Source organism: Pseudorasbora parva, chromosome 20 (assembly GCF_024679245.1).
Source record: "Pseudorasbora parva isolate DD20220531a chromosome 20, ASM2467924v1, whole genome shotgun sequence".
Classification (NCBI taxonomy): domain Eukaryota; kingdom Metazoa; phylum Chordata; class Actinopteri; order Cypriniformes; family Gobionidae; genus Pseudorasbora; species Pseudorasbora parva.
In genome coordinates, this window is record NC_090191.1 from 30,392,842 (window position 1) to 30,405,683 (window position 12,842).

Here is a 12,842-nt window from a genome sequence, read left to right on the forward strand (position 1 = left end):
CGATTTCGGGACCGGAGTTGCGCAGTAGAGCGCAGGAAGTAGAGCAAGTACAACTGCGATATTAAAAGCCCGCCCACACTCTCAGAACAATTTATTATGTTGGTGTGAAATAAACAGTTATGGAAATGTATAAATTAAAGCTAAAGCTCCAATCTGCTCCCAAAAATTTCGAAAAAAGTCCGTTAGTGCCTCAGTGACAACTTCACTCAGAGAAGCCGTCAGTCTCAGCTGTCAATCATGACGTCACACCCCCCGTTTTTATAGCATCAAATAACTAACTAAAACTAAACTTATTTAAAAACGAACACTTGAAATGAAATCATCGTGATGATAACTGCCTTCAGTGACATAAACTAACTTTGGGGGAAAATTGTTGAAGTGTAATTTTATTATTTAGTTTGCCTCGCGTCCATTAGAAAACACAGAGGGGCGTCTATACTGGGACCGGTCACCGGGGGGCGATCGAGGCGCGAAAGCTTCAGGAAAATGAGAGGGAGACTGCAGGCTTGGTTGGACCACATGAATTTGTTAGTCACATCACGACTTTGATTTTGCAGACAAAATGTGTGTTTAAACCACATGACTTTGTGCAGACAAATGTGTGTTATATATGTAAAATATATAGGAAAAAAAATAATAGAACGATTTAATTTGTTAGTCAGACCACATGACTTTGATTTTGCAAACAACATACAAAAGTGTTTTTTTATTTCTTAAATGTTTATAAATAAATAAAACACTGTTGTAAAAATCAGTATTCATGGTTTGACCAACAATGTCATATGATCCAACAGACAAAAGTGCTTTACTATAGAGAGGCTTTGATTTTGCAAACAAACATGCTTTATTTCTTCTTAAATATATTTAAGTAAGGGATAATGTACACCCAGCCGGTTGTTATCGCAGAATAAACCCTGACACAGAGATCCCCGACGCGAAGCGGAGGAGTCTTGTATCACCTCTGAAGGGTTTATTCTGAAGGGGTTTATTCCGCTTATTACACGGCTACTCAAATAAATTATACACGCAATATGTATTGTCTTGAGTTTAAATATTTAAACTCACTGCAAAGCTTCCGCAAAGAAGCACAGTTCCAAACTGCTTTAAAGGTCCCGTTCTTTGCGTGTTTTCCAAGCTTTGATTATGTTTACAGTGTGCAATATAACCTAAGTTCATGTTTCGCGTGTAAAAAAACACAATTTTTTACACAATTTACTTAACTGTACAGCGCTGTTTCCTCTTTCCTAAAAACGGCCTGATGATTTCCTTGTTTTATGAAGTCCCTCCTTCAGAAACACGTAACGACTTCTGATTGGGCCAGCGCTTCCCGTGTTGTGATTGGACAGCAGCTTAGCGCACTTTGCCTGGAAAGGTCCCGCCTCTTACCATAACGGGGAGATGCAAGCGCTGAATATGCGCTCTTCTCCATGTGGGATAGCAACAAGACCACGCCGCCTTTTTTGAGTGTTCTTGTGGGCGGACGGTTAGTCAACAAACGGTTCTAGTGACTTCATTCATGTGAGGAAGTGCAGGGGTGTAGTCCAAACCGGCCGTTCGCTGTAGGCTTTGAAAGGGAACTTCTGTTAAATAAAATATCTCGCTTGGCATTGGACTTTGAGCTTTATAATATTACAGGTATTATTTATGCTCCAACAGCAACATTTCACACTAACTAAAGTTTGAAAGATGGAATCGCGAAGAATGGGACCTTTAAGCCTTTATCTATTGCTGAAGATTTATTTTTACCATATGTTAAAATGAATGCTAAAAGGGTAAGTTCACCCAAAAATGAAAATTAGCCCATGATTGACTTACCCTCAAGTCATCATAGGTGTATTATATGACTTTCTTCTTTCAGATGAATACAATCGGAGTTATTAAAAAGTCCTGGGTAACGTAAATCCAAGCAGTAGTTGTAGCTGATTTTCAAGTCCATAAAAAAATGCACCTGTCCATCAAATAACGTGCTACACACGGCTCCGATGGGTTAATAGAGGCTTTCTGATTCGAATCGATGCATTAGTGTAAGAAAAAATATCCATATTTAAAACTTTATAGAGCAAACCCTTGAAGTCTTCCATTGTATGGCGGTTACGTTTTTTACAGCCACCATGAGATGGCGCCAGACAGTCAACGACAGCGTTAAGCCTAAAGTAGTACCGGTCAAGAAAACTCGTAGTACCCGGATGAGCGGTGTGTTATTCATTTTTGGTGGTTGTTATCTGGGGATAACATACCGCTGGAATGCGCGATTGACCAATCAGAATCAAGTATTCCACAGAGCCGTGTAATAAGAAATTATATTATTAAAACATGTTTGTCTGGAAAGTCAAAATATCTAACAGACAAAAGTGTTTAAATAATAAAAGCATAGCATAAGACATAAAAAGCAATGTGGTGTGGTGTGACCAACAAAGTCAAGAATTCCAACAGACAAAAGTGTTTTAATAATAAAAGCAAAATCAAAATAATGCACTCTTACCAACTCATTATAGAAGATGACTCCTTCAGACCCTCATGACTGTGTTAAAGCTAACAAGTCTCTTAAAATTTCAAATTATTTGGTATTTTCATAACAAGGTAAGGTTAGTACATGTTGTAAAATGTCATGTGGTGCAAGTTTTTAAAAACGTAACATTTCTGAAATAATAATGCATGATATTTAAAAATGTTTCAGCTTTTTTTTCAGCTAATCAACTTTTTTAAAATAATGATTAAAATGTGAAAGCCATGACAGATGAAGATGAGGGTTTAGGGTTTCGTGAAAGAGTATGTGGGTGGTAAACGTACGCTCTCAGATTGATGGAGGGGCCTCTAAATCAATGTGGCCCAACTCTGAAATCAAAATCAGCACCTTTTCCATTCTCCCATTAATCAAGGGAAAAGGCAGACCTCCTAAATTACACCGCCACTCAGGTCATTGGGGTGTTTGATCGTGTGTGTGTGTGTGTGTGTGTATGGAGGTCCGACTCACTTTCTACATAATCAGTGTCTGTGCAGGCCAGCTTCCTCTTAGTGTGTAGCTCTCATCAGTGCTGACTCCTCCCATTAGATTAGCATCATCACAGCATGCTCCTGAAATCACTGTTGTTGTTCCCTTATACTAGGCTCCTCGGACTCAAGTTCGTACCTTATGCCGTCTTTAACACTCAGTGCTGTTGTTCCAATAATAGGCTTGATGGCAGTATCATCTTCTCAGGGGGAAATAAAACATTAAAACCATGCGAGTCAGTCCTTCAACTTCTTACGTCCCACAGTGTAATAGTGCCATGCAGCGATCAAAGTAACATTTGCCTTAGCAAGTAAACTATTAGTTGATAACTATTTTTAACTATTGGAAGTTTAATTTAAGTTAATTTAATTATATGCAAATTGCTTATCTACCAGCCATTGGTAGGTTTGACAGGAAGCTGATTTTGGACTCTAGTACCACATCTCTTATAGCTTCTAGACAAATGGCTTCTACTTGACGTGCAGTCCATCAGAAGCTATACAGTAGCTTCACTAAAAGCCTAAGATATAATTATTGATCCTCATGGTTGTTGTCTTTCATTTGTATTGATTGTCTGTGTGAGACAGTGAATGTGAGATGAACCTGTCTCACTGTGATTGAGAACTCATTTTATGGATGTAGCTTGAGCAAGTTTTTGTTGTCACGTTCTCAAATTCAGTCGTCCATCTGACATTTGGCCCACTTTCTTTGAAATGTCAGTTACTTTTTCGAATCGCCGACCTGAACGGTTCATCAAGGTCCATTCCAGGTTGTAAAGACATTTTTTCCCACCTACTCTTGACACACTTCACTAAGATCCTCATAAGTTTTTAGATTGCCATCATCTGCTAGTGTGATGACCTTTTCATCTTTGTTGACACTTTTTCTTTGATATTCTCCCTTCTTTGAAATCTAAAAGCCAGCAAAACTCTTTGTGCTGCACGCCAGACAACAACCAAAAATGCTTAAAATAATTTTTTAATCTTTTGGGTTTTTTTGTCCTTGTGTTGTACTGGGAGCACAGAAAGGTGATGCCCTGTTGGGTTGGAGCTGCTGCTGTTTTGAACATTGTGTTATTGGGAGCTTTTTATGTCCATAAATATTATAAATAAATATATAAATATCCCCTTCTTCCGTTCATACTGCGGGGGACAGAAAAAAAGGATTAGGAATACACATTCAAGCATTGATTTTAACTCTGAAAAGCAAAGTGATTTTAAGTAAATATTTTATTTTGACATATTTTCATTCTCCTTCTTCCTCAGAGTGCCCAGTTCTACAAGGTGACCAATGATAACTATCACAAGGCAGCAGACGAGGTCAACGCCAAGTTCAAGTGAGTTCAGAAAGACACACCATGGCATTCATCAGCGTAAAGTCCAACATTAATACAGCTTATATCCTGCCTTTTCAGAGACAAAAAATTTTGCAAGTAAGATGCGTGTATACAGATGTGATCACACACCTCCTTGGATGATATACATATTTCACAATGAGCTTTTGTTCCAGCATCTCTTAGTTCCCATTTAGGCACACAAGGCTGTAATTATTTCATTTAAAGGTATAGGTTTCATTAAAAAAAATGAGAATTCTAAAATAATTTACTAACCCTCATTTATTTCTAAACCTGTATGACTTTGTATCTTTTGTGGAACACAAAAGTCGACATTAAGAGAATGTCAAAGCTGCTCACTTCCATGCAACGAAAGCCAATGAAGACTGGGGCACCATTATAAAAATAGCCCATATAAATTGTGCGCCAAATTTAATGTGTTATTAACTTAAAATCTTGTTTGACTTTATTCACTTTGATTAAATGGAGAACATCTTGCTATAAAATAACTCCTTTTATGTTCTATGGTTGAAGGAAGGTTCTACCCTACACATGAGGGTGAGTAAATGAAGACCAGAATTTCATTTTTGGTCAAACTATCCATTTGAACCTACAAAAGCATATGGAATCATGCTTCGCTACCTTATTCGGAAACACACTAAAGATGTTTCTATCATCTGTTGTGACAAACTTCCATAAAGTCTTGTCATGAATGTAAAATCTTGGCCATTAGGCTACTGTAGCTGGAAACATGTAACTGAAGAGCTCTACAATTATAGGACATTTTGGCTCCATATGTCTTAATGTGGCCTATTAGCCCCAATAGTAATGCATGTTGGTAAAGGGGAAGTGAAGTGAGGCCAGCCTGTTTCAGGACTAGCCTGCGCTCACAAATCGCATTAGGCTGTCATTATCCCTCTTCCTCAGTGCCAACACAGGGATCATCGTCTCTTTAGAAATGTCAGAAATTGATTTGTGGTGTCCAGTGGGGCAGAATCGGAGTCGGGAGGGGGAGGTTGCATGGCTAATGCTAAATTGCATTAAGAAATGCATTAAAATAGCATTAGCCTGACATGGTTCTTCGCACAGGCCTGGACTGGGGTGTCATGTGACCAGCGGGCCGCAGTGGATGCTCTGATTGGCTGATTGCATTAGAGAGGTGCATTAGCAGCGCTGTGATTGGATTACGGGGTGGAGGGAAAAGCGTGTGTAAGAGGGTTTTTTGTATATAATGAAATGTCTTCAGGGTCTGATGTTTCACAAGGAAAGACGCAAGCTTTACTGACTGCGAGAATAATGAGGTTTAACTGCATGTGCGTGAGAAAGAAGAAAAGAAACCTGCATTTCTGTATTATATGAATGATGGGCCACAGGTGTGTGTGTGTGTTTAAGTTGTACATTAGAAACGCGTCTATCTGTATTGCTTTTCCCAAATGGATATTCCAACAATATCTGCCCTCTAAAGGGAAAGCGGGCGATAAGATCCGATCAGGAATTGGTTTGAGTGAAAGAATTAAGTATATTTTGTCTGAGCCTTTTGATTTCCTGAAAGTTGAAACTGCCCTGGAGATGGAGGTCCAAATCTGCATAATTGATGGAATTAACATGATTTTGATATGATAATCTTTTACTTGAAGTTTCAAATGATCGTTTGATGTGCTTGTGGGTTTAACTTCTGAAAAAATCTGTCTGAGGTCAAATGGTGTAATTACTTTAAAAATACCTATTTGATTTAACATGTTTTATTTTATACTTATTTATTAATTAAATGAACAACAAAGTGATGGTGTAAGTCTTTTGTGAAATACCTTTACATTTGTACAGCACATAATTTACCCAGGTAAAGCATGTTGCTTGATCGACATCCTTTGTTGGTCCTTGAATAACATTAATTTTGACCAATCAGTGACCAGTGACCTATATATATATATATATGAAACTGCTCTTCCACACACTTATGCGCATACACAGCCTGTTGAACTATGCAGCCATGGATGCTGGAGGAATTGCAGATAAATGCTTCACTGAAAGAACGGGATGTTGTCTTCAGCCACCTGTCAGTGCTGACCTTTGCCTCATCCCTGTGATGCTGTGTTTAAGCATGCACTCTGTGTGTTTGTCTTGTGTCCCCAGGGGGTTGCCGTACTCAGTCACACCAAAGCAGTTTCACAGCACTGACCTCTCCCTATGTTCTGCTATCTTCTATTCTCTGAATGGGTTTAAATGTCTCTGCTCAGTTTAGTTGCCCATTAACATGTCCTGTTTAGGTCAAAGTGCACTTGTTGGAATTAGTGTTCCAGTGCACTACACCACAATTTCACATCAATCTGCTTTTCATGAAACTGAAGCCATCTCTCAATATGTGTTCTAAAGCCATCTTGTGTCCTTGTGTTTTTATACTGTGTTATCATCAACCGTCGAAGTTCAATTCCAGTACTCAATAATGAAAGTACAGAGGACGCATGGAAGTGCACGGGTGTGTTCTTGATATTGAGGACCCATCGAAAGCAGACTTGATAGAATAAAACCATTGACGGCAGTCATCGTACGGAAACTTGTGAGCTTTAAACCTCTCATTCTCACTTAAGATATTCCTGCTGCAAGCTCACAAATATGTGACGCCTCGTGAAAGACATATTTGTCATTTTGTTTTGCTTAATTTGAATAAAGTTATAAACACCTGGAGGCCATTTTTTGAGAAAATCTTAAGTATAGATTGAAACGTGAATGTAGAGTTGTGTAACACGCATACACACATGCACCGATCACGCATAACATTATAACAGCTGAAGTGAATAACATTAATTATCTCTTCATTACGGCACCTGTTAGTGTGTGGGATACATTAGGCAGCAAGTGAACATTCTGTCCTCAAAGTTGATGTGTTAGAAGCAGGAAAAATGGGCAAGCGTATAGATTTGAGCAGGTTTGACAAGGGCCAGATTGTGATGGCTTGATGACTAGGTCAGAGGGACTCCAAAACTTCAGCTCTTGTGAGGTGTTCTTGGTCTGCAGTGGTCAGTATCTATCAGAAGTGGTCCAAGGAAAGAACAGTGATGAACCGGTGACAGGGTCATGGCTGGCCAAGGCTCATTGATGCACGTGGGGAGCGAAGGCTGGCCTGTGTGGTCCGATCAAACAGACAAGCTACTGTAGCTCAAATTGCTAAAGAAGTTAATGCTGATTCTGATAGAAAGGTGTAAGAACACATAGTGCATCGCAGTTTGTTGCTTTTGGGGCTGTATAGCTGCAGACCAGTCAGGGTGCCCGTGTTGACCCCTGTCCACCGCCGAAAGCACTAAACAAACTGTGGCCTCTCTCAGCAGGATAATGCGCCCTGCCACAAAGCAAAAACGGTTCAGGAATGGTTTGAGGAGCACCGCAATGATAGAAAATTATATATAGAATCTTAATTTAAAAATAAGGGAAACGGGCATAACTTTTCTAAAATCAGCTGATAACCAATACAATACCACTATATCTTTGATCCCTAGTACCTGCATTTGTATTTATGTATAGAGGATATTTCTGACCCTTATTTTTGAGATTTCTGTGTGTTGGCATTCGCTCAAGTCTCCTCGGAAAAAACCCATAATACACACCAAGATCTCAGACTTAATAGGCTGCTCTTTAGAAGAAATAACTCCTTTTAAAAGGCCATGAAGTTTGACTGCCTATTGAAGCACAGCTTGACCTGTCTCAGAGAACACAATTATAGCTATTACAGCAAAATATAAGTGAACGGCAGTAGACCAGCCATAATATTTAAGCTAAGTATTCTGTTTTAAAAGAGGTCAGTCGACGGCTGAACAGCAAAGAATATCAATGCCGAGTAAATGGCCTTCTCACTCAACAAGAGGAGCTTCACACTCACAGTTATGACTGGTGCTATCACAGGTTATCAAACCCTCATCATCTTGAAAGTGTCTCCAGACTGCAGACAGAACACTCTTAGCTCTGTTACATCTTTACCGCGGCTTGATTACCTATATATCATTCTCTTATCTTTCCTCCTGCTCCTTCATCTTTTGTGTTTTGTCTTTCCTTTCTCACCCTGGTATATCTGACCTCTGCTCATCATCTCCATCGAAAAACCTTTTTTTTTTCAATTATCCCTTTTCTTTCCATCCCGACAGGTAATGGGACAATGCGAGTTAGTTTCGGAGCCCGTGGCGTCTCCTCTTCCCTCTCGCAGTTGATGGATCATGTTTTAAAAACGGCGAAAATGAGTGCTTATCATTTTTCTTCGTAACTGCTTCATTTGTTTTGATTTCTGTCTGCCTGTCACACACACCGTCAGCTCCTAAATGAACATACATGTGGTTTTTTCAGAAGTGGACGCTTAACCTCTTCACCCCGTTAGACTGCGAGTGCTCATAATGATGACGGATAGTCACATGTCTGTTAAGAGAGAGATCTCAGTTCATCCGAGCTGACTGTAAAACACTGGACTTAAATACGCAGCGCCGGTGGGCCGATATTGCATTAGTCTTGATTTGGGAGAATTAAGACTGTTTGAGAAATGTGTGCTGGTATTTTAACAAGCTGAATGCAGCAGGACGGGCCGTCTTTGTGCCTTTCGACTCCCGTTTCTCCCGGTGCAACTGTTCCTGAATGGTTTTTGCCTAGTAAATCCCCTACAGACCGGCACACCTATAGGAAGTCCTTCATCTGCTAGCGTAGGTTAAAAAGAAGGTTGGAGAACCATGGGATAATTTAGAGCACAGTCTCTTTCTGCCTTTTTCCCCTTTCTTTCATTCAGAAGCTCTCTCTTTCTCGCTCCTCCTGTGATAAAGCATCTCATATCTGTGTGTCTCTCTCAGCCCTCGGTGTCACAGTCGTCCAAGCGCCTGCTCGCTGTGATTTATGACCCACATCTACTTCTTTTTTTCCAAAAACCATTTCAGCTGGACGGAGGGATTTACACGGGGACATAAATAAATATATACACGCCTGTGATAATATAGAGTTGTCCTGCTTTTTGATGCCCGATCTGTGGATTGTGAGGGAGAGAATGGGAGAAAGAAAGAGAGATAGTGAAGGTGCCATTCAGCTGTATTGTAGCTGTGTGGATATTTTACCCATAATTCCATTGGCATTAGGTTTAAATCTCAGATGACTTGTTTGAACAGCAAAGCTTATTTCCCCCCTATGTTTCTTTTCTTTCTCCAATACCAATTTTTATACTATCCGTTCTATATAATAATGTTCTTATATGCAAGATTAGGAGTAGTGTCCCAAATCATAATGCTTTTTCTAATGTATATTTTTTTACTATTCAAGTTTGGGTTGAGAAACTCAATCTCAGAAGGTCTCTTATGCACACCAAGGCTGTATTTATTTGGTCAAAATACAGTAAAAAAAAAAAAAAGAGTCATTTTGTGAAGTCAGCAGATGGCTATGGTAGTGGTAACTTAGAAATTAAGAGTTTAAAAAAAAAAAAACGGGACGCATTGAAAATGGGGACAGGACTGCAATTAGTGACCATTGGGCAAGTTATAAATTTACTTGCAGTGCAGCTTGCAATCACCAAGGACATTGTGCTGAGGTCGAGCCCCATAAATATGGGAAAGACAATATCAGCAGGATTTCATAGTGACCAGACATTTTACTCACAACCTTTAGCTACGACATTTCAAAATGTCAGAGACCATGTTTAAAATATTATGCAACATTATTGACACCATCAGCAAAAACAGATGATTAGTCACGTGGGTTTAATGTTCGTCAGAATTTATTTGGCAAATGCACTTCCATCTCTCATTAGTCACATTTTTGTCAAGTCAAAACCACTTCAAACGAGGAAGGGATTTTCCTCCCCGAAATTTGGCGTTTCTATCACTCGTTTCTGATTCAATACTTCAAAATGAGCATAAAAACAGGGTGATGGAAACAGCTAATGTTGAAAATATTTTTGTGGAAACCATACTGTACTCTTTTTCGGGATGATTTGATAAATAGTTCATAAGAACAGCTTTTATTTCTAATCTTTTTTATAAAAAAATTTTGATAAATGAATGTCCTCGCTAAATATAATTATCAATTTATTTTTAAAAGTCCTATTGACCCCTAACATTAAAACAGTAAAGTATATTTATTTATATTATATACATTTTTAAATAATTTTTAATTTTATATCATTTACATAATTAAATGATATCCATTTATATTTAAGGTTTCTTTTTAAGGTTAGCTGTCTCATATATTTACACGCAAACACAATAGATGGGATAAATATCTGGTTCTGTATCATTCTTTTTAATAATATTGGCTAATATTGTTCACAAACCCTAAGCTATAAAACAGACAAAGTTTGTGACTGTTATGTTACGGGCTCTGTGTAAATTTTCTTGTTTGTAGCCTCTAGGTGGCCTTGTGTGGGGTAATTCCCTATTAACGGAATTCCGTGATCTCATCCGGGATTCCGGATATAAGCCGTCGGTCGAGACAATGGCGGGCGTCTCATTCTCTCTCCATCTCCGTCCCATCGTCTCTCGACGCCGCTCTCGTTTCACCTTGAGAGCTTCGCCTTTCTGTTATATTCTAGCTTAGTTGTGTTTATGTTGGTCTTTGGAATAGTTTCGTATTTTGTTACTTTTCTTATTTTGGTAACTGGTAGTGGTTTTTGTTTAATAGGTCACGTTTTGTTATTTAGTTAGAATAGCGAGGGAAGCAGATGCCCGGAAGACTCACCTGTTCTTTTATCGCGAGCCAGGTAAGAACTGCTGGTAAGAACAGGTGTAGGCAGGGGTCTGTCTCCTTAGCTGCGCTACCAGCTTACTATTGTTTATTTATTTCTGTTTGTTGAGCAATGTTTTGTTGATACATGTTGTATTCACTTATTTTTGTTGATCAGTAAATGTAGGCGCTTGGGCGTCTTAAACCGTGATCTCGTGTCTGTGGGTTATTTATATGTTCGGTCCATTCCCTTTAATTGTTTTCTAACAATAACGAGCTATTTCTTGGTGATGGGCCGTAACAGTGACTTTCCCAAGTATGAATGGACCAAAGGAGACTATCATGCATACTTTTTATTACATGTCCCAGCACTACCATCATTTTTTATTACATACTTAAAATTATATACTTTTCCATCACCAGTAAAGTACCTTTAGCCCATAGTAGAGGTACGTTTTTGCCTTTTTTTGTGATGTTTACCCCTTATGCAGTCTAGAAGGAGGATGATGTGTGAAAGACAGCAGCTGTTTGTGTTTGAGTAGATGGATTGAAGACAGGACAGAAAGATAGAGGAAGAGAAGGGAGAGGGTGAATCCCCAGTCCTTCCGGGACCCAAAGAGTTGGGGTGGTGACTGACAGCGGGCGTCCATTCACTCCTTCTTTCATCTGCCCTTCAGAGCAGCTAATATGAATGACGGCGCGGATTAAACCGCGTCTGATCTAAAAAGAGCGTCTCCTTGAATAGAGCAGGATAACATCTCTCCCCCCTCCCCAATCCTTGCTTTGCCTTTTGCTGTCCCAAAGGTCACCCCTGTCAAATGAAGAGTTTTGTGTGTGTGTTCTAATCCTCCGAGGACTGAGGTGATGTTTCGTTTTTGGACACATTGGGCCTCAGATTTCATGGGAACCGGGTGGTCTTCGTCAATATGCCCGTTGTGTCCTGCAGTACCCTCTGTATCTTTCCCAAAGAATGTTATTTGGTTGGCAATGTGCTGTTTTTGTGACCTTGAGTGAGAGATGAGTTGTTGATAGCAATCTGCAAGGTTTTGTAAAATCCAGCAGGAAACTCAATGCTGTCTGGGTCAAAGTTTGGATATTCTGGGGTGTTTGCAAATACAGTTTGAAAAAGCGCTCTTGAGTTGAGTGCACGGGTTGCCTACTAAATATCATCATGATAGCTTCTGACAAAATGTAATTGCAGTTGTGGAAATAGCTATCATTGAGGGAAAAAAGAAGAGTTTTATATGGGATCCCATAATTAATTAATTAATTAATAAGTAACAGTAAGCATTTAATAACTGTTTGTTGGCATTCATTTCTTTATTCTTAGTTATATTTGTGGAAGGTACTACCTGTCAAAAATGATGGCCTTCAGTTGGGAAATGTAGATGAGAAAGATGAAAGATGAAAACAAAATCCTCAGTAAAGTAAATGAATAAAATGTATGTTACATGATGTTTGGTGTCATTTAAGAGAACATCTTTCTCAAAATGTAGATTAATATTGCATTCTAACATCAGAGAATAAATAATTTATTGGCCAAAATGTCCATCTCAGTGCAGACTGTTGGACTCATGGCACATGGTACAGCTGGAGGGGTTTAGACGCAGGTGTGTGTGTGTGTGTGTGTGTGTGTGTGTGTGTGTGTGTGTGTGTGTGTGTCAGTGAGGGAGCATCTCCCCACCAGAGAATCAACACATCAGAGACATAAGCTGTACTGATTAATACTGCTTTCTATTGTCTGGACGGGTGGGTGTTTGTGTGGCTTTACTTGCCGATCCTCAAGGGCTAAAACTGTCACCAGTAGTTAACTAGATCGGACAATTAAGAAGGTCATCA

General features: G+C 39.3%; 1 protein-coding gene across 6 annotated transcripts in view; it reads left to right on the plus strand.

The window, feature by feature from the left end:
• chchd3a (coiled-coil-helix-coiled-coil-helix domain containing 3a) overlaps nt 1–12,842 on the plus strand; it is a 95,048-nt gene that overhangs the window by 73,295 nt on the left and 8,911 nt on the right. For all 6 annotated transcript variants that reach the window (XM_067427023.1, XM_067427022.1, XM_067427024.1 and 3 more), the window contains one exon: nt 4,258–4,328. In XM_067427023.1, the coding sequence (XP_067283124.1) occupies nt 4,258–4,328 (71 nt within the window). The remainder of the gene's footprint in view (nt 1–4,257; nt 4,329–12,842) is intronic.